Source organism: Pleurodeles waltl, chromosome 5 (assembly GCF_031143425.1).
Source record: "Pleurodeles waltl isolate 20211129_DDA chromosome 5, aPleWal1.hap1.20221129, whole genome shotgun sequence".
Lineage (NCBI taxonomy): Eukaryota > Metazoa > Chordata > Amphibia > Caudata > Salamandridae > Pleurodeles > Pleurodeles waltl.
This window is the reverse complement of record NC_090444.1, coordinates 442,191,423-442,218,398: the sequence shown is the minus strand read 5'-3', so window position 1 is coordinate 442,218,398 and position 26,976 is coordinate 442,191,423. Positions and strand designations below refer to the sequence as shown.

General features: G+C 45.0%; 1 protein-coding gene across 3 annotated transcripts in view; it reads left to right on the top strand.

Moving 5' to 3' along the window:
* Positions 1-25,497, top strand: part of LOC138295746 (uncharacterized) — a 401,349-nt gene extending 375,852 nt beyond the window's left edge. For all 3 annotated transcript variants that reach the window (XM_069234243.1, XM_069234245.1, XM_069234244.1), the window contains 2 exons: positions 11,926-12,065; positions 25,114-25,497. In XM_069234243.1, the coding sequence (XP_069090344.1) occupies positions 11,926-12,065; positions 25,114-25,235 (262 nt within the window). In that variant the 3' untranslated portion in view covers positions 25,236-25,497. The remainder of the gene's footprint in view (positions 1-11,925; positions 12,066-25,113) is intronic.
* Positions 25,498-26,976: the final 1,479 nt, after the last annotated feature.

The window sequence follows — 26,976 nt, the reverse complement described above, 5'->3', positions numbered from 1 at the left end:
AAGATACATAATCAGAACTAAAAAACTGAAACGCCTAAATAAGTTCAATAGCATAAGGCATATAAAGATTACAGTCACAGCAATGCAAAAACAAAGAAATAAGAATTGACATTTTTTTAAAGAATTCAGATTGCTCCTTCTCAATAAGAACAGAGTCAGGGACATCTAGCTACGTTCTAAGATAACTAGGATATGTCTCAAGGGTCTGAGGACAGAGCAGGGTAGGTGTCAGCATCACAAAGACTCCGATAGAAACTAGTGTTAGCATATAGGTACGCACTGCAAGGGCAAAAAGGGTCTGAGAGGCCTGCACCCCTAGTCTAAAAGAATCTGCCGCCATTCTAACAAGTTGAACACTTACTGTAAGTGGAAAGTTCCAAACACAACCATATCTCTAGTAACGTCATCCAGAGGCTCCAATTATTTCTCGTTCTCACAGAGTATCTTGCAACATGGAGTGATTCTCTCATCCCACTAAACTATAACAACCAGGTTTACCTTGGACATCTTCACACTAGATGTGAAAAGAATAGGAGGTTTCTTCTGTTCATTAAATTGCCCTGGGCAGGGATGGAAGGGAAATTGCTTCCCCTTCCTGCCCCCCCCCCCCCCCCCCCCATGACGTCTGATGAAGTCAGCGCGCGATTGCGCACTGACCTCATCAGAGGCCTGCCCCCAGTGCTCGAAGCTCAGCTTCCAGCGACGATCGGAGGATAAATGCTTTTGCATTTCTCCTCTGATCATGTGGAGGGGCAGAGAGAGGCATCAAAGGAAAGGCCTTTCCTTTCCTTTAATGTCTTTCTCAGCATTTCTGCTGCCCGATCGCGATGCGATCGGGCAGAAAGAATGCCCACTAGACACCAGGGACTTTTTTGGTTTTGTTTGTATGCATAAGGGGATTGACCCCTTGGGCAAGAGCCGCTCCCCAGGGGGGGAAATTATTTTTAGGCCATTTCTGCCCCCGGGGCAGATCGGTCTGTTATAATTAGGCTGATCTGCTCCCGGAGAGGGGGTGGGGGGCAGAAACCGCTAGACACCAGGGATAAAAAAAAAAATGTATTTCTTTTTTTTATATGTGGGGAGCGGCCCCTTAGGCAAGGGACGCTCCCCCAGGGGGCAAAATTACTCTTAGGCCATTTCTACCCCCCTTGGGGCAGATCGGTCTATTTTTATTAGGCCAATCTGCCCCCAAAGGGGGCAGAAACCAGTAGACAGCAGGGATTTTTTTTTATATATTATTGAATGAGGGGAGCGTCCCATTGGGCCTCTGGTCAAGCTGCAATGTAGCCTCTGCTTCACTTGTTATGCTGCATACAACAATTTCAGGACCTCATTGTTGAAGTTGGCCCCTCGGTCTGACTCTTGAGAAATTGGGAAAGCGAACCTAGGAATACGTTCCTTCAACAACAGCTTAGCTACTGTGAGACTTTCATTTCTTCTGGTCGGGTAGGCTTCAACCCAATGCGAGAAGATGCACATGACAATCAGGATGTATCCAAGCCCATTGCATGCAGGCATTTCGATAAAGTGCAACTGCATCTTATTGAAAAGCCTGCCTGATCTTCCGGTGTTGCTTAGTGTTACTGCAGTTCTCTTCCCTACATTCATGTACTGGCTCACAACATATCTGTGACAGAACTCTTCAGCCATCAATCTAAACCTGAGGTTAAACCAAGCCAGCTGAAACAGTTGAACCACAGCATCTCTTCCTACATGGACAGGACCATGAAAATGTCTATCCATAGAGGGCAACATACTATCTGGTAACACAGGTCTTCCATCTGCTGAAACCCAAATGTCATCATCCCTTTTCACGCATCCTGCTCTGATCCAACCCTGCTGTTCTGCCTCAGGCACTTCTCTTGCATCCTATTAACTTTATTCCAATGTATCAGCTGTAGTTAACAAAAGGTTGTAATTGGTCTCATCTGCTGATTCATTGCAATATTCTAAATTGAATGGTCAAGCTCTATGAGCACAGTATTTAGTAACTTCATCTGCATACTTCTTACCTACTTTCAAACAGTCATCTCCACTGCTGTGAGCTGAGTACTTTACAACCGCAATCTGAGTAGACATCTGCAGAGCTACAAGTAGATTATGTACATACTCCCAATTTGGGATAGGCAATTCAGAAAAGGGTAATGAAATCTCGCTGTGACCATAACTGTTCAGAAAACACACCATGCTCTAATTAGAGCACCCCATTCAGCCACATGTGCTGAAAGTACTCCACAAAGCCAGTAAGCTTAAACTACACCCAAGACTGTACAGACTGCGTAGGCAGCTCTCAGATTTCCTCCATGATCTCTCAAATAGGACCCAAGCACAAACATTATAAAATCAGACAAGTAGTGTCTCATCTTGAATGTCAGGTCTCGGCTTGGTGCATAGTTCTGTGACATCCAGACAGTCAAACTCTGTGTTAGAAATTGGTTCCCTGCTTGGTAGTGGAATGCACCCTGTCCAAATAGGGACCACAGTCCTAGTCAGTGTAAATTAACTTGTGCTCACCCTCTGGTAGCTTGACATTGAGCAGACAGGCTTAACTTAAAAGGCAATGTGTAAAGTGTTTGTGCAACCGCCCTTTAGTAATCACACCACTAAAAGACTCCACACAGTATTAGGAAAAAAGGGACTCTTTTTCTATTTATGGGATAGGTCCAAAGCAACAAAAAAACAATTAAGATATCTCACTCTTCAAAGTTAACAAAAGCAGTGCTTGTAGCAGACTATGTGGTAAAAAGAGGATACGGGGCACTCTGAGATGCGAGTAAGCTTTGTTTAGGTACAGTACAGTAATCTGGCCGTTCTGTTCACCGAGAGGGGGCGAAAGTTGTGTTTGTGAGTAACCTCTCCCCAGTGCGGTGGCTAGGAAGCTGTCAAGACTGCGGGGAAGCAGGTTGGGGAGCCAGCTGCACCAGGGAGATCACTGCCGCGGCCATGAGTTGAGAGTTAAGGAGGGAGTGCAGTAGTTGATCGAATTGAAGCAGCTGTGCAGTCCTTGGCAAAGTAGGCAGTGGACCTCAGGGATTTGCTCTACGATTCTTAGCAAAGCGGGCAGCGAGCTGCACGGAAGCCACTCCGCGATCCCTTGCAAAGTGGATGGCGAGCTGCAGGGCAGTCGCTCTGTGATCCTTGGCAATGCGGATGGCGAGCTCCAGGGAAGCCACACTGCAATCCTTGACAAAGTGGGTGGCTAGCTGCAGGAAAGCAGTCTGCGATCCTTGACAAAGCAGGTGGTGGGCTGCAGGGAAGCTGCTCGGGGGTCTTTGATAAAGCGAGCAGCGGTTTACAGGAAATCCACTATGGGGTCTTTGATGTCCTGGAGAACCTTAGTAGAACCAGAGGCAGGTCATCAAACCTTTGGAGTCACTCTGGGGTTAGCTATTGGTTCTTGGGCTGCAGGGCAGGGATCAGCAGGCAGCAGGGCAGCACAATAAGGCAGAGCAGCAGTTCCTGGAAACAGTCAATCCTGGCAAGGTGGCGATCCTGGCACAAAGCAGTCTTCACACCAGCAGAATCCTTAAGTCCAGAAGTGTACTGACTTTTGAGGGGAGAGGGGGTCAGAGACTCAGTACTTATAACAAAAAGTGCTTGTGATGTAGGGGGGTGACTTCAAGAGATTTCCCTGCTCCAGACTATCAGTGGAAGGTCATTAGCCCCTTTGTGTGGGCTCTGGCCACTACCCTTTGAATTGTAAGTGGGAGCCCATCCCAACTTCCTCCCCAGGAAGATCCATTGGTATGTAGATGAATGCAGATGCAGTTGAGTATCCTGGTTTGTGGGTATCTCAAGGGAATGCACAAGTGTAGCTGTCACCTAGCCTAGGCCAGACATGTTTTGGAGGCACGCTGTAGGCACACAGGGCAGTGAGGGCAGGGAAATGCCCACTTTCTAAAAGTGGTATTTCTAAAATAGTAATAATAAATCCGACTTTACCAGTAAAGTGGATTTATCATTACCTTTCCAGTGACAATGAACGTGATGCAGCTACTCCTCCCTGATCAGGAATTGCAGCTTAAAGGTATTTAAAGAATTCCTCATGCTGGCCTATCAGGGTCATGCTGGCCTATCTGGGGAGCAGGCATCATAGTAATGAAAAACGGCTTTGGGAGTTTTTTTCATTATTAGGACATGGAAAACTAAAAAGTACATATCCTACCTTTCACTTACATGCACCCTGCCCTATGGGCTACCTAGGGCCTACTTTAGGGGTGACTTATATGTACGAAAAAGGGGAGTTTAAGGCTTGGCCAAAGGTGTTAAATGACAAGTCCAGGTGGCAGTGAAACTGCACATACAGGCTCTACAGTGGCAGGCCTGAGATATGTTTAAAGGGCTACTTAAGTGGGTGGCACAATCAGTGCCTCAGGCCCACTACTAGCATTTAATTTACAGGCCCAGGGTATATGGTATACTGCATTACAAGAGACTTACATGTACAATAAATATGGCAGTTGAGGATACACCAATGTTACCATGTTTAGGGGAGAAGCACATGCACTTTAGCACTGGTTAGCAGTGGTAAAGTACTCAGAGTTCTAAGGCCAACAAAACGTTACAGCACCAAAACAGAACGGAAAGGCAAAAAGTCTTGGGGGAGGACCATCCTAAGGATGCCAGATCTAACAGCCTACACCCCCCTCCTCTCCTTCAGCTTTGAGAAGAGGAAACAGTATAGCAGGATTTACGGTAGTACAGCACTTCACACCCACGTTTTCAGCCACCAAAATAACGTGTTCATAGTGTGTTAACCTTCTATTTGTCAAATGTTGGATACGGGTACGAGTGAACACCAGGTCTACTGAGTGGGCTACAAACACAATAAGAGGATGACCCATCATAATATTCTCACAATTCTTGACACTGACACCTGTGGCTGCCACTGCTTTAAGGCAGCCTGGCAGCGCTGCTTCTACGGAGTAGCAGAAAAATAGGCCACAGGCCTCTGTGAATATCCATGCAATTCTGTAAGCACTGAGAGGGTGCAGCCCTCCCTCTCACTGCAAAAGAGAGCAAAATATTTATTGTAATCAAGCATTCCCAGTGCTGGGGCACGACAGATAATTTCTCTCAGTTCTTTGAAGGCAACCAAGCAATGGTTATCCCAGGGTACCAGATCAGACACATCCTTGTGTGTCAGCCTCTGTAATGGATTGGCCACTAGGGAAAAGCTGGGTGTCCACTGGCGACAGTAGCTCACCATTCCCAAGAACATTGTGACATCTTTCAGAGTAGTTGGCGTATTCATTTTGAGGATTGCTAAAATCCTTTCTAGTGACAGCTTCCTCGCATCTTTCTCAATATGGTATCCAAGGTACTGGACCTCTTTTTGACAGTACTGCAATTTTTTCGGTGACACTTTATGTCCATTCTCATTTAGGTGGTTCAGCAGGACAATGGTGTCTAGCTTGCAATTTTCCTTTGTCTCTGATGTCACCAACAGGTCGTCAATGTATCTCACCAGGACTGAATTAAAGGGCATGACCAGGGATTCCAGATTCTTACCAAGAATATGATTACAATTTAGCAGCTCTCACAGCACCCCTGTAGGATTCTGCTCCATGCCAAAACAGGGTTCTGGTACCAGGAGGCAAAGTGGATCTGGCATTCCTTGTGCAGTGGTATGGAAAAAATGCCTGGAACAGATTAATGACAGTAAATCACTCAGCCTCACATGGAATCTGGAACAAATTCACAGCTACGTTTGGTATCACGGGCAACACAGAACAACAGTGGTGTTTATCTTTCTCAACTCTTGGACAATGCGGTACTTACCACTAGGCTTCTTCAAGCCCATAATGGGTGAGTTACATGGACTTCCCGTTATCTCCTTCAAAATGCCTTGCTCTATCATGGACACAGTCACTGGGGTAATCCCTGCAATCGTTCCAGGAATCAAATTGTACTGTGGGGTTCTTGGATACTCTGCATTAGGCTTCACTTTAATGCGGACAGGCTCAACACCTATGATGAGACCTACGTCCTTTCCTGAAAAGTCCCAAACTTCAGGCGTCACTGTGTCTCTCAGATCAGGTGGAACTCATTTATTGTCATCATGGGGAACAGTGCACCGTAAAGACCCTCTCTTGCCATTTTAAAAGCAACATCCTCATCATGAGTCTGCAGCTCAATACCTTTTGGTGTACAATAGATGGTACAATTTAGCTTGCATAAATGATCTCCTCCCAAGAGACTCACTTGACTGTAATCATACACCACAAATTGATGATTCTCTTCAAAGGACCCTATTTTAACAGGTACTTCTTTTGTTAATAGGTTTGTCATTTGTTTGCAACTCCTACAACTTGGATTCTTTTTCCCGAGAGGGGTAGGTCTGAAACCTCCACTGATACATCAGTGAGCAGGTAACACCAGTATCGAACAGAAATAATACACAGTGGCCAATCACCTCATCATCTACAAATGGACCACTCTGCTCTACCTCTAACAAACTCGCAATCTTCCTCTCCTCTCAGACACCATCATAAAGACAGATCAGAACCATAGTCCTCAAAAGCTTCAATCACAGGGAATTGCTGGAACGCACCTTGAATTTGAAAACAATTGTGGTTTGGATTCTGGACCTGATTTAAATTCTGACTAGGACCACGCATATTCTTCTGTGGTATTGAGGCTTGTAGAACCTTCATCACTGGAGCTTGGGGCACATTATTTTGTGTTCTCTTTCTCTGCATATGCTGTGACTGTACGAGGTTATTATTTTGGAGTTCTGTAAAACCTGAATTTTGAGAATGAATAGAACATTCCCGCTGCCAGTACCCCAACTTATTGCAATAATGACAGGGCATCACGTCCTCTATCTTGCTGTGGGCACCCATTTCCAACTTGCATCATCGTAGCTCCCTGCTGATTACACTCCTTGCATCAAACCAATGCTCCCTACTAAAGGTTGACTCTGACTTCCTCTCTGTGCTGCTTTCATCTGTGCCACCATCAATTGTTCCTTCAATCACTTCTGCTTCATTTCCATTTCATCAGTGCAATATTTTGCATACCTCAAAATCTCATCAACTGACTTATTCTGCAAACAAATCAAATGTTGATGAACATTCAAGCTAATCCCAGGTCTCAATCCCATCACAAACCTGGGCACAACATTTCCCATGTTTTTTGGTTCAAGACTCTCCACTCCACTATTCTGTTTAAACACCTGTAACAATCTCTCATATAAAGCATGCGCTGACTCTTTGGGTTTCTGTGTCACCTTTTCCATCTTTAGCCAATCCATGTCCTTTGCTGGAATCTTTCCTTTCAAAAAGGTCATCAATTGTTGATACTTTTTTATCACCAGTGGTGAAGGGACATTTGTTATTGGGTTTTTATCAGGTTCTCTCCCTGGCCACTCTATAGCCACTTTGCATACTTCCCACAAGTCACTCCGTACCACAGTGTCAAAGAAAGTGTTCAAATCCACCCACAAAACTTGTGAAATCTCCACAAACTGCTCAACCTGTTTGTACCATTCAATGGGTTTCTCTCACAATCTTGGGAAAATCATTAGTGCATGGTGCAATATCACTCCTGCTCCAAGGCACATGAACAAAAATTCCACCAGGCATTTCCCTCAACGGAAAAGCTGAAGTACCCTCTCCGCCCCTTAAAGATGGAGACGGTCCTCTCTTTGGTTTCTTTTGTTCTTTCTTTTTCTTCCATCTACTTTCCTATCTGTCCAACTCACTCCATTTTCAAATGCTCCTAATTAATTATTTAAATTGGATTTGTATCTCAGGTGTTCTCATACTGCATATGTCATGCTCACCAAAACATACACAATAGCTTTTCTGCAATGACTTACTTCAGATTAAATCTATCTCATAGGTTTTAGCCAATTCAGACAATTTATCATTTAGTAACATCTTTACACATGAATACAAGTTTGTTCTCTTGATAGGTGTCTAGAAAGATCAAGATTCCCCAATATCGTCTCCTCTAATTCCAACTTTAATTTGATCACATCCACTGCATTGTCCCTCACTGGAGTCTGTACTGTTTCTCTGCATGATCCTGAACCTTCACCTTGTCCCGGGGACCCATTAAAGAATCTAATCAAATCATCTAGGGCTTGAGAATTTGCTCCATTTTGTAAAATATGGGTACTTGGCACAACTGTTTCTCCTGGACTCTCCTTGGTATCACCCAGAAGTGGGCTCCAATTTGACATACCAATGTTTTGCGGTCTCAGTGTGGACTTTCTTCCAGAAAGCAATCCTATCTGATGTACTATTGAGTTTGGAGATATCTGAGTTGAGCCTAAAGGAGTTCCTCCTGTAGGTACTATCAAAGTATGTGTCACAGCTCCTGTTGACTCAGGTCTGTATAATGGGACTGCGGGGCCAATAGTAACTGGAACAGTAATTGCATCTGGAGTATCCAAAACAGAATTGTTTATTAATCCCTAAACTCTCTCCTGTCAAATTCTGACTCATATTCACCAGAGCAGTTGTTGTTACTGAACTCATGCTAGTAGCTACACCTTCCATTCCTTCAGTTTGGGCCATATTATATTAAGGTGGACATGCTGATAACAATGCATCCAATATATCATCAATAGAATCACTAGTGCTGTCATTGTCTATATTCTCTGTATCCTTGGTTTTTTCCCTTTCAATTTCCTTGATTTTCTTTTCTCTTTCTCCTTATCCGTCACCTCGCTCGTCAGTGCTGGGTAGAATCTAGCTCCCTCTGTCATGTCAGTTCCCTAACTTTTCTGTTCTGCATTCCATTCAGCTTCTGCACCAGTATGCACTGCCTTCAGGACCTTTCCTTGAATTATTTTTCTCAGTTTGGCTTGGGCTGCACTCTCCCAAGCATTAAGTGCTTCATACTGTGCAGGTCAAGGTCTTGGTTTCGCTTCATACAATATTCCCCTCAAAGGTTCAATAATTCTCAAATTGAGTATGCCATAATGTGGAAACCTCAATGCACTCTCCTCTGTGATCTTATGCCATTGGTTCAGCCAAATACATGTATGAAGACCCACATTTATAGCCAAATAATGTCCTGGCGTATCTTCGGGTGGCTCCTCTTTCCCTACCCGAGCAGATATTCCCACTTCTCCCTTCAACAGTTCTCGTAAAGCCTTAAAACATTTAATTTTTCAGCAATTACAATGTGAAAATATTTCCGAATTAAAATTAGTCTTTCACCCACAACTCTCGTCTGACCGTAACAGTCAATACTAGTGCAACACTTTGACGTAGGCAGCCAATACCAACATGGCTCAACACCAACCGACCAATACTAGCGTGGCACACCATGACGTCAACCTCACTCCTCGCAGTAGCTCACCCTCCTTTACGTTTTCACAAACACACTCTTTTCACTCTAAACATACACAACAAAATGCAAAGCAAGTCAACAAACAACTGTGTCTGCTCCACTAAAGATATAAACTAATGAACCACACAAGCCTGATTTACACTCAGATTCTACCTCGACTTATGGGGACTCACCCGGTTTGGGGTAGTGTCTACCTGTGCACTAGGAATTCACCACTCCAACCACACTTTCCTCTCACACAATTATAAAAGTCTCTATCTCAATTGTGCCTTCGACAACGTCTCACGTCAAGCACCACCAAACGTAGCAGACTATTACAATATAGTCTTTAGGCCTTAGGCCATGTCGGACCCAATAACAACTTCAACTTCTCTGCATCAAGTAGCACACTCGCATAACAACTTAAACATTACCGCTTCACGCCACACAGTCACCACCACATTACACCACACAATCTCTGCAACAACACAAGCTGGACATAAGCAATAAAAACATGCAACCCTATTAATACTCACTCGTCCGCTGCTACAACTCTCTCCTAAATGACTGGATCTCTGACTCGAACCATGGGCTTTTAGGGCTTGGACTGGGTTTGGGCAAATCTACAATAGGGGGCACTTCAACTCCCTGCTCCAGTAACTAACCATCATATGGGAGCACGCATGGAAGTGGGGGTCAGTCCTCTTCTGGATCTTGCAGTGTACTGGGAGGCAAAGGAGCTAGTATCAAATCTACTATTTACAAATTTGTGAAGCCCCTTAGGCCAAACAAAAAGGGCCAGAAATCAATAATTGAGTTTGGTGGGTTTATTAAAAATTACTCATCAATCCAAATCAGAACCGGCAAGCTAAAACACTGATATAATTTCAATCTCAATAGCATAAGACATGTAAAGCATACAGTTGCAACAATGCAAAAACTAAGAAATAAGAATTGACATTCTTTAAAGGAATTTAGATTGCTCCTTCTGAATAGGAACATAATTAGGGACATCTAGCTGTGATCTAAGCTAATTAGGATAGGTTTCAAAGGTCTCAGGACAGAGCAAGGTATGTGTCAGCATCACAAAGACTCCAATAGGAGCCTTCAGAAAAAGAAACCAGTGTTAGTATATAGCTACACACTGCAAGGACAAAAAGGGTCTGAGAGGTCTGCACCCCTCCAAGACTAAAAGAATCTGCTGCAACTCTAACAAGGTAAAGACTAACTTAAAGTGGAAAGTTCCAAACACAACCATATCTCTAGTAACGTCACCCAGAGGCTCCAATTACATCTCATTCTCACAGAGCATCTTGCAATATGGAGCGATTCTCCCATCCCACAGAACTCTAATGAGCAGGTTAACCGTGGCCATCTTCATACCAGATATGAAAAGAATGGAGGTTTCTTCTGTTTATTTAATCATCCAGTTCTTGCCAAGAATTTATTTCTCAGGTCTCACTATCACTAACACACAATACTCCTTTCTCTAACTAATGAAATACGAATACACACCTGCAAAAGAATGAAACATGTACAATTTGTAATACTCAAATATGACTGCAAGCGTTATGTAAAAATATATTCAAACATGTATAAGTAAATCCATGATTACCTATGCAATACGTTTTCAGTAAATGCAATACATCAGAATATAAGTGTAAATGTGAATGAGAACTACAAACTGTCATGTTAAAGTCAAACATTAGAACACACAAATATACAAAACTTTAATACCATCAATGAATGAACGTTCAACAATACGGTTTGATGCTTCACTTTACATTAGCAATGTTAAGTCACACAGTATATATGCTGTTGGTTACATTTTGTGTTACTTTTGTAACATGAAGGGGTACAATCAAATTTACACTTCTCCACTAGTCAGGCTGGCCCTGCTCTGAGTTAATGCACTTGCATTTCATCTCATCATTTCCTGCATTCCACTTTTTAAAAAGGGTGCAGCTCTTACACTTTCCCGGTTCTCATGGACCTTAGCCTTGTTTATGAAGGTAAGAACACACCTGTTATTCTACTTCTAAAGATGCTTCCCATCTATGTGGTGGTGAAGTAGCATTTTGAAGCATTAGAGCTATAGTGCATCATGCACAGTGAACAATGGATTTTTGTGTCGAAAGCTGGTGATATCAATAAAAGGCACAACAACTACAATACTTCCATGGTATTTAAGGGATATGATCCTTAGTAAAGAAAGTGGTGTGAAAGGTGGCCAGGACACTATGGAGGTAGACAATGAAGACCCAGTTTAACAATATTGCTTAAATGAACTTTAGGAAATAAAAAAAAACATGTTGATGGTACACGTCACTTTTGTTGAATCATCTAGGAAACTGCTGCTGCTTACTTTTGCGTTCGTCGTTACTTTTCCACGAGTTGTCTATGATATAGCATTGTTGTCAAAAAGACGACACCATGTTAAAAACAACTGATACGTTACTTTTGGCTTATGTATTTTATTTCAAAATAGCCATTCTCCGTCTTGATGTGTCTATATTTAAAAAGAAAATCGAGTCCTAAACCAGATATTACTTCCCATTTGAGCAAATACACATTTTTGAATCTTTTCACTGATTGCAATATTATAATATGTTGTTTCCTGTTTAATTTTTTTCTTTGTAGGTTTATTCTTGAAAACTTTGCATTCGATGAGTATGTGCGTTACACCCTCACTGTGTATCCAGTGGTTATTTGTGCCTTATCTGGCAGCCTTAACAAGCACTTTGTATCATCAGATCCAGGACGCAACAACATCTTTTTAGGTACAATTCATTTTTATTCAAATTAATTGTCCTGTTGGTCGTTTATGCTTCTTTGGTAAGAATAGTAAAAAAGTTGCAAATAAATGTAAATGTCAGTTCAATGGCATGTGTGAGTTGGGAGTGTTGCAAGTTATTTTTCTTTGAAGAGGCATTTTCGAGTCACAGGATCCAGTGACTCCTCCTTTTCTGTGATACTGTGGATGGGCATTGACTCCTTTGTTAAATTGTTTTATCTCCACCACCGTGTTCTGACTTGTGTCGCTTCTCTCCGTTCTTCCTTTGCTCCGATTTTGAAATCTTTCTTCCATTTTACCTTAAATTGACAGTAGTGTCTTCAATCACGGTTCTCTATTATCCCGCTGGTCTCACTCCATTGGTTCAGAAACTGACAAGCACCTTTCGGGACGTCTTCGTCCTTTCCTGCCTACCTCACCATGCTGATGGACCAAATGCTGTTTCGATTCTTCTGTCGGTGCCACTCCAAATTCCCGCACACGGACCAACATCTGGTGTGTAACCTCTGCCTCTCCCCTGACCATCAAGAAGCTACCTGTGACACCTGCAGATCCTTCTGGTTGAAAAAGATGTTTCAGGGCCGGAGGGCTCGTCGACTGGAGATGGTGCTCAAGACCCTGAAAGACACTCCAGACATCTTCAAGGATGAGCACGCACAGGAGAAACCGGAACAGGCGGAGGCCTTCTCCAATGAGGACTCTGAGTCCAACGTCTAGTCGGACACGGAAAGCCAAAATGTCACGCCAGCGCAACCTCTGAGTATTGTTGCCCCTCCTGCCCCCTCAAAGACTTCCAAAAGACCCTTTACCGAGGTCGCCAGACTGCCACTGTCTTCGAGCCATGGCCTGCTCCAAAAAACTGTGTTGGATGCTCGTTTTCCGGCTAGGCTCTGAAAATCGGCAAGACCAAGTCAACATCTCTGGCTTCGACCTCAACATCTTCGGTATGGGCGGTCCCATTTCACCTCAAACCTCGGTATCAATCACTTCGGTTCCGAGCCGACCAAGCACCACCTCAGCTTCTCAGTACTCAGTACTGACGAAAGGGCACCAATCAAAAACTTCGGTGCCGAAAACAAGGGTTTCAACTTCTTCGGAACCAAAAGACTCTAGTCAGTCTTCTGCTACTCATCTCCAGTTGAACCTATTTTGGAGACTATGGACGCTAGTCAGCGCTGCCTCCACATCCAAGAAGGTACAGGGTGCATCATGACATCCCCCCTAATACGTTTAAGAGAAAATTATCTTTTCAGGAGGATCTGGACACATCAACACCTCCAAAGAAGATCAAGGAAATGGCTAGCACCATTCACAAGCCTTTTCCTCTTCCTCCCCCTCCACTACCTTGTCCACCGCCTCCACCACCTACCTCTCTTCCACTTTTATCCCCTCCTCATTCACCCACCTAGACTACTGCAGCAGACGTAACACCACAGGGTTCCCCTTTATTCGCTGGAGGAGATTTAGGTGACACACACCAAGACCCAGATCCAGATCTGATTGTGCCACTTTTCGCCGTCCTGTAAGTGCTTTTCTATTGTTTTCAAGCGCCTTGCCTCCTGCGCGTCTGCCCCCTTTGTGCCCCTCTGATTGCTGTGCCCTGATTGTATTTTGTGCCATTAGTGTATTTTTGTGACTGTTTTTCTAATTTGTGCCCGACTTTTTTGTGCCTTGTTTTTGTTGTTTTCGCCCCTTGGGCGCTCACCCTTGCAGTTCTCTCCCTGCCGCTGCCTCCCTGCGGCCCCGCCCCCCTCACGCCCCCATTCGCCGCTCCCTCCCGCCTCCCAGCTGCTCCTCCCTCCCTTCTTAATGGCTGGCGCTGCGCATCGCGAGTGAGCGACCTCCGACCTGCCTTAGGTCTAGAGCTCGCCCCCCACGTCCGCAGCACCAACCTGCTGTCTCCTGCCTCTGACCCCCGCCCACGCTGCTGCTAGCGTGTTCGAGGCCCTCCTCCACCCGCAGGCATCCTCCTGCGCCTCATCCCTGGTGTCTAGTGGGCTCTAGTAAGCTTCACTTGACCCGTGTGCCGCTTTCCGCCGTCCTGTAAGTGTTTTCTATATTTTCTGCGCCTTGCCTCCTTGCGCTTCTGCCCCCGTCGTGCCCCTTCTGATTGTGCCACTTTTCGCCGTCCTGTAAGTGCTTTTCTATTGTTTTCAAGCGCCTTGCCTCCTGCTCGTCTGCCCCCGTTGTGCCCCTCTGATTGCTGTGCCCCGATTGTATTTTGTGCCATTAGTGTATTTTTGTGACTGTTTTTCTAATTTGTGCCCGACTTTTTTGTGCCTTGTTTTTGTTGTTTTCGCCCCTTGGGCGCTCCCCATTGCAGTTCTCTCCCTGCCGCTGCCTCCCTGCGGCCCGCCCCCCTCGCGCCCCCATTCGCCGCTCCCTCCCGCCTCCCGCCTCCCAGCTGCTCCTCCCTCCCCCACCCCCTCCCTTCTTAATGGCTGGCGCTGCGCGTCCGCGCCTGGACCACGCCCAGCGCCACCCCCCCTGGCCCTCGCGCCCCATGCCTTCGTTACTCAGCCAGTGAACTCCTCGCCCTCAAGCCTGGCCCCTCCACGGAGTGCTTCCAGGCCAGCCCGAAGCACACCAAAGGACCTTTATCCTGCCGTACCTGCAACTTCACCTGCAACAGAACAACGAAGCCAGCAACAACCAACACTAACCATCTGCACTGCATCGTCCTCAACACACGCTCCGCACGAAAGCACGCCATAGAACTCTGGGACCTGCTCGACAGCAACGCCCCAGACGTAGCCTTCCTGACCGAAACCTGGTGGAACGACTCCTCGGCCCCTGACATCGCCATCGCCATCCCTGACGGCTACAAGATCACCAGAAGAGATCGCACCAACGGAATCGGCGGAGGAATAGCCATCGCCCACAAAGCTACCCTCAAGATCAATACCCACACGGACGACGCCCTCAAAACAGCCGAACACCTCCACTTCCAGATTCACACGGACCCCAACACTACCCTCAGAGGAACCCTCATATACCGTCCTCCAGGACCAAGAGCCCTCTTCAGCGACACCGTCTCCGACCTCGCAAGCACCCACGCCCTCGCCTCTTCAGACTACATCCTCCTAGGAGACCTAAACTTCCACCTGGAGAACAACAATGACGTCAACACTGCATCACTGACCACCAACCTCTCCAACCTCGGACTCCGTCAACTGGTCAACACTCCCACCCACATCGCCGGCCACACCCTTGACCCACTCTTCACTTCAAGCAACCACATCTCTTTCAGCCACACCTCCGAACTCCACTGGACCGACCATCACTGCGTCCATTTCTCCTTCAAGAAAAACACCGAACACCACCGCACCCCTCTTCCGCCTCACCGCCGCTGGGGAAAAGTCACCAAAGAACAACTCACCAACAACCTCGCCAAAAACCCTCCACCCGACCCCACCGACCCGGACTCCGCCGCCATCAACCTCCAACAATGGATCCTCAACTGCGCCAACATCCTAGCCCCACTCAAGAGACCCACCGCCAACCAAGAAAAGAAAAAAACAGCCTGGTTCACAGACGAACTAACCACCTCCAAACGCACCTGCCAGAAACTCAAGAAAAAATGGATCCTCGAGCGTACACCCGAGAATCTTGCTACCCTCAAGGAAGCCAACCGGAAACACCACCAACTGATCCGACTCGCCAAGCGCTCCCACTTCACAGAACGCCTTAACAACAACGCTCACGACTGCAAGGACCTCTTCAGCATCATGAAGGAACTCTCCAACCCCAACGCCAACGACATCCCTCCATCCCAGAAACTCTGTGACGATCTCTCCACCTTCTTCTACCAGAAAATCGCAGCCATCCACGACAGCTTAAACACCTCACCTCCGCCAGACCCCACCCCCAACAACTCCTCCCACGCCGACCACATCACCACCTGGATCCAAGTAGACAACGCCGAAACCCTTAAAACCATGAACTCCATCCACTAAGGATCTCCATCTGACCCCTGCCCACATCACGTTTTCAACAAAGCCGACGTCGCCATCGCCCCCATACTCCGCAAGATCATCAACCTTTCCTTCCACACAGCTACCTTCCCGGACAGCTGGAAGCACGCAGAAATCCAACCTCTCCTCAAGAAACCTAAGGCTGACCTCAACGATCTCAAAAACTTCCGTCCAATCTCCCTCCTCCCTTTTCCAGCGAAAGTCATCAAGAAGAGCGTCAACACACAGCTCGCCCACTACCTAGAAGACAACTCCATCCTAGACCCCTCCCAATCCGGGTTCAGACGAAACCACAGCTCAGAGACTGCACTCCTCGCCGCCACAGATGACATCAGACTACAAATGGACAACGGCGAAACCTCAGCCCTGATCCTCTTAGACCTATCAGCCGCCTTCGATACAGTCTGCCACCGCACCCTACTAACCCGTCTACACAAAGCAGGCATCCAAGACAAAGCCCTCAACTGGATCTCCTCCTTTCTCTCCGACAGAACCCAGAGGGTCCGACTCTCACCTTTCCACTCCAAAGCCACCAACCTCATCTGCGGCATCCCCCAAGGCTCCTCACTAAGCCCAATGCTATTCAACGTCTACATGGCCCCCCTCGCACAACTGGCCCGCCAGCACAACCTCAGCATCATCTCCTACGCCGACGACACCCAGCTCGTCCTCTCCCTGACCAAAGATCCTCTCACCGCCAAAGCCAACCTTCACGAGGGACTGAAATCCATTGCCGAATGGATGAGCAACAGCCGCCTAAAACTTAACTCCGACAAGACGGAAGTCCTCGGACGCACCCCCTCGGCCTGGAACGACTCGTGGTGGCCCTAGGCCCTCCTCCCACCCCAGCCAACCACGCACAAAATCTCGGCTTCATCCTCGACTCCGCCCTCACCATGTCCAAACAGGTCAACGCAGTCTCATCCTCCTGTTTTAACACCCTCCGCATGCTCCGTAGGATCTTCAAGTGGATCCCAACAGGAACCAGAAAGACGGTAACCGAAGCCCTCGTCAGTAGCAGACTCGACTACGGCAACGCACTCTACACAGGCATCCCAACAAAAGACATCAAACGACTCCAATGCATCCAAAACGCATCCGCCCGCCTGATCCTCGACATACCCCGCCGATGTCACATCTTCCCTCACCTGAGGGACATCCACTGGCTCCCCGTGGACAAGAGGATCACCTTTAAACTCCTCACCCACGCACACAAGGCTCTACACGACACCGGACCCACCTACCTGAACACCAGACTCAACTTCTACGTTCCCTCACGTCAACTACGCTCTGCCAACCTTGCCCTCGCCATCGTCCCCCGAATCCAGCGCAAGACCTCTGGCGGCAGATCCTTCTCCTACCTCGCCGCCAAGACCTGGAACGCACTCCCTACCTCACTACGCCAGACCCAGGACCTCCTCACCTTCAGGAGACTCCTCAAGACATGGCTCTTCGAACGATAGCAGCACCCCTCCCCCCCAGCGCCTCGAAACCCTAACGGGTACATAGCGCGCTTTATAAATTATTGATTGATTGATTGAGATCTATACCATGCACAGCCTTCACAGCCAGAGGATGCTACATCCCATCAACAGGTGATTGCTAGAGCAGCTACCTTCCACAGTGTCGACCTTCACAGGAACCCCATTGAACAAGACATTCTTTTTGACACCCTAACGTCCACACATAGGCAAATTCAGTTCCTCTCCATGCTCCCTGGCATGTTTTGTCATGCTGACAACATATTTAGGGAACCAGTTGCTGTAGGGTTATCACCCTTATAGTTGATAAAAAATACAATGCTACACCCTTAGATCCTATGTATATAAGATCCCAGGTACCACCAGACTCTGTTGTGGCTACTATCACATGTAAACAGCCCAATAGTCAAGTCAAAGGGGACTCTCCTCCCTCAGATAAGGAGAGTAAAAAGATTGATGCCGCAGGTAAAATAATGGATGTGCAAGCAGCCAATCACGGGCGTATCACCAACTCGCAAGCTTTACTTCCGAGATATGATTGAACTCACTGGGATGAAATGGAGGAGCTCCTCCAATATCTCCCAGATGAGTCCCGTAAAAGGGTACAGCAAATTATCACTGAAGGGCAGACAAGCAGTAATAATGCCATCAAATGTGCACTAAATGCCGTGGACACTGCTGCACGCAGTATCAACACTGCCATTTTAGTTAGGAGACACACCTGGCTTAGGTTCTCAGGTTTTAAACCTGAGCTACAACAAACAGTATTAAATATGCCCTTCGACAAGGAGCATCTTTTCGGCCCTCAAGTGAACTCCACCCTTGCGAAGCTGAAGAAAGATAGATACTGCAAAGGCCATGGGCGCTTTACACTCTGCCTCACATAGAAGTACTTTTTGTCTCCCCACATACAGAGGTGGTTACAAACCAACAACGTCACATGCCTCAACTTCTCAGGCCAGACAGCCTTCCACCTCCTACTCATGAGGATTCTATAGAGGCACCTATGGAGGTAACAACATAAGAGGTAGATAAAAAAAACCACCACCACCTGCTCCTCTACCTCAAGAGCTAAACAGTGACTGTCTACGCCTACCCACCCTCCACTCCACACCTGTCGGGGACGACTTCAAAATTTCTATACACAATGGGTCAACATCACTTCAGACCAGTGGGTCCTATACATTATCCAACATGGTTACCGTCTTGAGCTCATTATTACTCCTCCAAACATTCCCCCTCTCTTTCACAAGCTCTCGCAGGAACACCTATCTCTTCTCAAACAAGAGGTACAATCCCTTCTTCTCAAAGGAGCCATTGAGCCAGTTCCAATACAATATCAAGGAACAGGAGTACACCCTCTATACTTCCTCATTCCCAAAAAAGAAGGCTCTCTCAGGCCGATTATGGACCTAAGGCTCCTAAACCATTATATTCTATCTGAACACTTTCACATGGTCACTCTTCAAGACATTATCCCACTTTTACGAAAGGGCAACTTTATGACCTCCCTCGATCTCAAGGACACCTACTTCCATATCCCCATTGACCCTGCACACCACAACTACCTCAGATTTGTGATTGCAGGAAGTCACTAACAATTCAAGGTTCTACCTTCCGCAGTCATCACAGCTCCCAGAGTCTTCACAAAGTGCTTAGCAGTAGTAGCAGCACACCTCAGAAGACAAAATGTACATGTATTCCCTTATCTAGATGACTGGCTCATCAAAGCCAACACATTATCAAAATGCCAACAACACACTCAGATGACAGTGGGCCTCTGCACAACCTGGGTTTCATACTCAACTTCCTCAAATCCCATCTTCAATTTCTACAAATACAGCCATATCTAGGAGATATACTCAATACAGGATTAGGGATTGCAGACCTCAATCCAGCCCGTGTTCACAACTTTCAGTCTCTCCTTACCTAGTTTTGAGAGAACTCTTCATACATGCTCAGGACCAAAATGTGACTGTTGGCCTCCTGAATTACCATCGTTCCCCATGCCAGACTCCTCATGCACCCTCTGCAGCAATGACTGCCTCGTCAGTGGGTTCATTCACAGGCTCACTGGGAACATCTAGTGTTGTTAGACAGCCATACTCACCACTCTCTGCAATGGTGGAAAACCACCATTCTCTTAAAAGTGCTGCCTTTTCTGGACCCAGGGCCCCAGGTCACTCTCACAACAGACACCTCACACACAGGCTGGAGCACTCACCTTCAGGACCTCTCAGTGCAGGGCCATTGGGCTTCTCATCATCAGTCGTTATACATAAACTTCCTAGAGCTTCAGGTGGTATTTCTAGCTCTGAAAGCATTTTTTCATCAACTGTCTGAAAGTTGTCCTAGTCTGCACAGACAATATGACAGCAATGTATTATCTTCACAGATAGGGGAACAAGATCACTCCAATTGTCACAACTCTCTTGGACAATATGGAAATGGGCTCTCCACCATCACAATCAAATAGTGGCAGAGTATCTCCCAGGAACGAACAACAACTTTGCAGACCTGCTCAGAAGGATGCAGCAACAAGTCCAAGAATGGGAACTCTACCCACAAGTCCTTCAAATTTACTTCCACAATTTGGGAACACCTCAAAAAGAACAGCAGAAAACACAAAGGGGGTTATTACAACTTTGGAGGAGGTGTTAATCCGTCCCAAAAGTGACGGTAAAGTGACGGATATACCACCAGCCGTATTATGAGTCCATTATATCCTATGGAACTCGTAATACGGCTGGAGGAATATACGTCACTTTACAGTCACTTTTGGGACGGATTAACACCTCCTCCAAAGTTGTAATAACCCCCAAAATGCCTAAACGTAATCTCAAGATACCCACACCCTCAATCTAAAAGCAGTGCTCCATGGGTGAACTGGTTAGGGATATTTACCTATGCTTTTCCTCCTCTCCCTCTCATTCCATTTATGGATCAGGCAAACATCTCTCAGAAGTATCCTTGTAGCTCCAACATGGGCATGCCAGCCCTGGCTCAGCACACTACTGAATCTCTCAGTAGTCATCCACGAGAAGCTTCCCAACAGGCCAGACCTTCTCTCTCAAAACCAAGGTCAGGTCAGGCACCCAGAACTAAAAACTCTCAACCTTGCAATATGGCTCTTGAGGTCATAGAGTTTGGTTATCTATGTCTGCCTGCAGAGCGCATAGACATCCTTAGAGAAGCTTGTAAACCCACTACCAGAACATGTTATGCTAAAAAGGTGGAAACGTTTTGTTTGCTACCGTCAACCCAAACATATTAATCCCATCAAAGCTACTAGCCAAGACATTGTCTGTTACTTGCTTCATCTTCAAAATGCTAATGTAGCTTGCACTCCATTCGCTTACATCTCACAGCTATAGCTGCATACTTACAAAACAGACATCACAAATCCCTCTTTAGGATTCCAGTAATTAAAGCATTAATGGATTGTCTTAAGTGGGTCATTACACCAAGAGTTCCCCCCACACTACCATGGAACCTCCATATTGTCCTTACGAGGCTCATGGGTCCTGCTTTCGAGCCACTTCACTCGTCCTCTTCCGTGCCGCCCATGGAAAGTGACCTTTTTAGTTGCTATCACCTCTCAGGCGTGTTAGTGAGCTCCAGGCATTAACCTGGGAAGAACCATTCTTTCAGATTCATAAAGACAAGGTGGTTCTTCGCACCAATCCAAATTTCCTTCCTAAGGTGGTCTCTCAATTCCATATTAATCATTCCATTCAGTTACCAGTTTCCTTTCCGCAGCCTGACTCAGTTGTTGAAAGAGTTCTTCATGCTTTAGGCTTTAAACATGCATTAATGTTCTACGCTGATAGAACAAAAGAGTTTAGAAAGACTATACAGCTTTTTATAGCTTTCTCATTACCTCATAAAGGCAATTCAATATCCAAAAGCAGCATAGCTATGTGGATAGTTAAATGTATTTGAACTTGTTATGTTAAAGCAAAACAACACCTTCCTGTCACTCCCTGAGCACACTGTACCAGGGAGAAGGGAGCCACAATGTCTTTCCTTGGAAACATACCCATAGCTGACATTTGTAAAGCAGCTACATTGTCTACACCACATAAATTTACAAAACATTATTGTGTAGATGTATTGGCACGTCAGCAAGCCAGTGTAGGCCAGGCTGTACTGGAAGCACTTTTCCAATCAACTGTCACTCCCACAGGCCACCCACCTCTTTTCCTGGAGGGACTGCTTAACAGAGCATGTGTATCTACAGCCACACATGCCGTTGAACGGAAAATGTTACTTAACCAGAAAGTATCTGTTCGTGGCATGTAGTGCTGTAGATTCGCATGAGCCCTCCCTCCTCCCTGGACGCCTGTGACCATTTCAGTTGATTTATGTTTGTATATAGTACAAATGTCTATACATTTGCATGGACATTACTTTCTCTATACTTCCGCTACACTCCTTTTCTCACCAGTCTGTGGGAAAACAATCTAACAAAGGAGTTGATGCCCATGCGCAGTATCATTGAGAAGGAGAAGTCACTTGAACTTGTGACTGGAAAATGCTTCTTTGAAGGAAAACCACTTCCAACACTCCGAACCCAACACTAGATGGCAGGAGAATGCAGAGCATGTCACGAACAGATGCTTAATGGGTAATTAACATTTTCCTTCTGGTGATGGTCACCGAAGTTGACTCAGGGAAACTTCTGCATTGGTCGGTTCATTAGAGAAACTATGCTTGATATAGATTATTTCTGCAATTGAAAAGAAAATGCGCTTTGATTATTAGTCTACAATATAATTTGTTTAATTTTATTACAGCTCTTCAGGTGAGTCGATATGTCATTACTATTTGGATACCATTATTCAGCCTTGCTGGCCAACCAATTTGGGGGCAATATACCCTTTGATCTTTGATTATTGTTGAAATGTGTATGGTCTTTATTTATTTATGAAAGCCGTGTAGAAACTGAAACTGCAGTTGTAAAGTTCCTTCTCAGTGATAAATCCAAACAAATCATCAAAGCGTAATGACATCTCCATCCAGCATGTGGAAGTAAGTTATGCAGTGTCTGGAGGAGGAATGGTCTTCAGGGAATCTGAGAATCTGACCTCAATACAAACCTCTTACTCACTGTACACAAATAAAGAGAAAGAAAAACATTTTTTTTGTGGGAGGAGCAAAAGTTCCTTTGAGCCCCAGAAATATGAGGGCTATATGTTTGTTTTCTGCAAAACTCACACAAACACTTCCACTTTCTTAAAATTAATGGTGTTACTTAGGGGCAGACTTACGAAAAGTGGTGCTGCACCCAATGTGTGGTTGGGATAAGTGCCCACTCACCCTTGAGGCTCTAGCATTGGTTTCCAAAATGGGCTAGTGTTTTGGTACAGCATGTAAATGGCAGAACAACCCCAATGGTGGATGAGGTGAAGATGCTGGATCAGCAACATTTAGGGTACAATCTAGAAGTCTGTGAGTGCCATCTTGAACTACAGCTCCTCTTAGAGCATTTCCCTATACAGGTGGCTGACTGGTCACTTGAGCAGGAGGAATGCCTACCCTGAGCCCTTCTGCTCTCCCACTGACTCTTGTGGATTGAGGGTACGTTGCAAACTGCCAAGCGTGGTCAGTTACCAGGAGGAGCCAGAAACAAGCTTGATACACATGCTGTTTTCTTGCTTAATGACCTTGCATCTCTACTGGTCAATGTATATGCTGAGTACCTCACTCAATTCAGTCTGTGAAACACTAACATACAGGGGTTTCAATATCCAGGAGAAAATACAATCTGTTTTGCCAGAAAAAAAGAGGTGATCTTCTAGCTTTGCAGCCATGGATGTAGGGTGGTGTACATATGTTGTTTTCCTATGAATTTGGAAATATGTCACAGGATTTAGAAAAAGATTCTCCAAAAGAATTGATCCCAAACTAATAAATTACCGCAGGACAATGGGTCAATTATTATGGTCTTTAAGGAACAGTTTTGTTTGGCACTGTCCCGTGACCAGGGCTATTCAAAACAAGTATTAGCAAAGCCAATAGGTCTTGCATTTGGGACCTATTGACTTTGTCAGTTGCTTTTGGCAGTGCTGCCCATCATCGGAACACTGTGCAGCATCATCAAAATACAAATTTTAAAAAGTACAATAGGGGGTTGCCCAATTTTGCTGACACGTGGGTGCATTATAATGCATGCTTATACCAGCAGGATGCAGTGAGCACCATTTCCTTTAATTTTGTATTTACCAATCCAAGATGGCAGATGCCAAAAGCACCAATAATAAAAGGTCTGCAGGTGTTAGAATGGTGGGATGACGGAGGAGTGGGTGGGGGAGGAATGGGGAAAGCAGCACACGGAGGGCACGGGGAAAGAACACAAGAGAGAAAGAATATCAAAAGTGCACACAGGTGAGTAAGGCTCCTAAGCAGTCTAGTTTTACTTAAGAAAGATGTCATTTAGCATACTGTTAGTAACGGGTACCACACACCAAAAGTACTTAGCATTTCTTTTCAAATAAATTATACAAGCTCCCTCTTGCACTACCCAATGTCCACTTCACGGATAACCAATGATTATTCACAACAAAAGGCCCTACCTTGATAAAGTCAATCCTTGACAAATTACTTGGTGGTTGCCCTTGGGGATATGGAATATGTTATTGTGAGATATCAGCAGTTGACCATTGTTATAATAAAAGATTTTGATACTTTACAAATTATGACCAGGAAGCATAATTATGGATTTTTGTTTGCAAAGAAAGGTTAACTAATTTTGGTGCTATCCATAAATTGGCATTGAATTCAACACAGTGGAGTCTCCCAATCTTTCAAAGAAACACCAAAATGCCCTTATAGTCCCTACAGCACCAGTAGGCTAATGAGAGTTTAGCACCCGCCACACATACTCTTTGATAAATTCAAACTGGGACTCATTTGGCAGGTGTGCATACCCAGTTTTCACGGATGCTGTTTTGCCTTTTGTAATAGTGATGATATACTTTTAATGTTAATTTCTCAGTTCCTCTATGTCTTGTACGTTTGCTTTCTCAAAAGTTATGTTACCTGGAAAGTGAAGATTTTTTCAATTTTATTGTTATCATAAAAACGTTTTAAGCTCGTTTTAAAAGTAATGTGATGTAGCTCCACACCAACCAGGGAAAAATAAAATATTTTTGTTTGGACAAATCACAACGTATTCAACGTTTGGTGACAATGTTTTGAGTCATACTAGGAAAGTTCATGATTGGAGCCTTTATGTTGTTAACATTGCCAAAATCCCTGCCAGCCAGTTTATATGTACTCTTGTCTCTGGGGCTGAAAGTGAGCACCTTCTTGTGTTTTCCTTGGACTTTTTTGGTGTTTCTGTCTGAAAGGGATAATCACTAAATGTGCTTAAGTTAAGGTTAGTGTTTCTCCTAGATTGATCATTTTGTGATTAATACAAACTACTAATAGTTCCTTGGAAGGACTGGTTTGTTCTCTTAGTAGCAGGCTAAGAATTTGAAGCATTTGTGTTTTTTTAATGTTGATTGATTGAGTTATTGTTTCATGGCCTATATTATTTCATCACTTGATCTTCATCTCATTTTTCTCTTTTCAGCTGTGCTGCTGGCCGTGGCTTGTGCTGCATTTCTTATTCGGCTTATACTTGTCCTATGGAGACACTTTAAAAGACCGCTGTACAAGTCACAAGTATTGACAGGACCTGAAAACTCCTATTGAAGCTCAGTGGTTGCACTGGTTGTGCAAGAGAAGGACAGGAAGATGATGTGAACAATGTGCCTGACCATATAATTAGACTTTTAGAATAAAATGATTGTACTGGTAGCTTTTTTCCGTAATTCCTACGTTTTAGTCCTAGTACATCTATGTAAAATGCATGATTAACGGTAAAATACACTTCAACTTTTTGTTTTTTGTTCTGCACTTTCTTTTCTAACGTATTGAGAATGGATATGTGAGAATAAAAGAGTTGGAACCACTAGTCTTTCTACCACCCATTCGGTCCTTGCCTTTTAAGTCTTTGCTGTAACCAGAAACATACGTGTTGACATGGAGGCCATATTTGATGTTGCTTTAAGTAGTGACACAAATCACTCCCACCACAGAAGGTGGCACAGGCCTCACACCACATTCTGTCAATATTAGCAGGAGTGTATGCTGCCACAGGAAAGAATGAAAATAGACCGGAAACAGAAACAACTGTCTACAGTAGAATATATTCCTCGCAATCCTGAGCACCATGATCCATACAACTGCAACTGGAAATTACCCTGGTGCAGGTTACGTTGTAAAATGTTATGGAGGTCATGATCACTGTACTTGGACACTTGTTGTTACACACTGGAAGAACATATTGTACTAAGTAATATGTCCTCTAGGAGTTGGGGGTTCGTTCTCAAGATTTGGTTAAGGACATGGACTCTGCTGCAACATTATTTTTTAATTGCCAAAGAGAGTAACACAACCAATATTGTGTGGCAGGGCAATAAATACAGACTAGGCAAACAAAACCCTTGTGGGGGGCTAAGGTAAGTACAAGTACTTATCTTTGTTTTTTTTTTAATATAAAGGTTAACAAAACACATTGAAATCACAGCGTTCAAATAATACTTAAATATGAATACATCACAGTACACAAAAATCAAAAAAGGTGAAAAACATAAGAAGAGCCATAGTTATGTCAGATCAATAAAACAGTACCGTAATCATACACTACTAAACAAGTAGGAGCAAAACAGCTAAGATTGCTGCACAGTGAGCCCTGTTATCCAAACGTTTACACTTACATTTTGTAGTAACTCTACTACTTTGGGCTATTCACAAAACCAGAGTGTAAAGTTACTACAAAGATAACTTACACTTGTGAGCAATGTACATGTGTAAGTTTGCTCCTGTACTTTGTAGTAACTTTACTACTTTGTTCTGTTCACAAAATCCAAGTGTGAACTTAATATAAAATATAGACTTCTGATGGATACAACTACCTGTGGATTCCTCACCTTATGAATTCACCCAATGCGTCAGCATCCTATGGAAAATCTTCTTCCCAGCTCTGCACGTCGACGAGGACGTCACAATTGCACGGCTCCACGCGACTCCTTCTGACGTCACCGTGCCAATAAGAGGTCCTCGCTGGCGTGCTGACGTCAGTTCCTTTTTTTCCGTGCTTTTGGCGCTAACATTTTTCTCCTAGCTCTTGCTACTGTTGAAGGTGTTCCATCTTGTTTCTGGTTGCAATCTTGTTTCTGGTTACAATGTCTCCTAGGAAGTCGGGGTTTAAGCCTTGTTGTCAACATCAGGACACTGCGCGCTCTACGGGCGACATAAATGCAAAAACTCAGTCCTTATGCAAAGGCATATTTCATGCATTATGTTTCTATGCAGTATGTTAACCTTTTGCATTGCAGAGCTTTTACCTTGAAAAGTCATTAATGCTGTTTGTAATTCATTGTTCATTTGC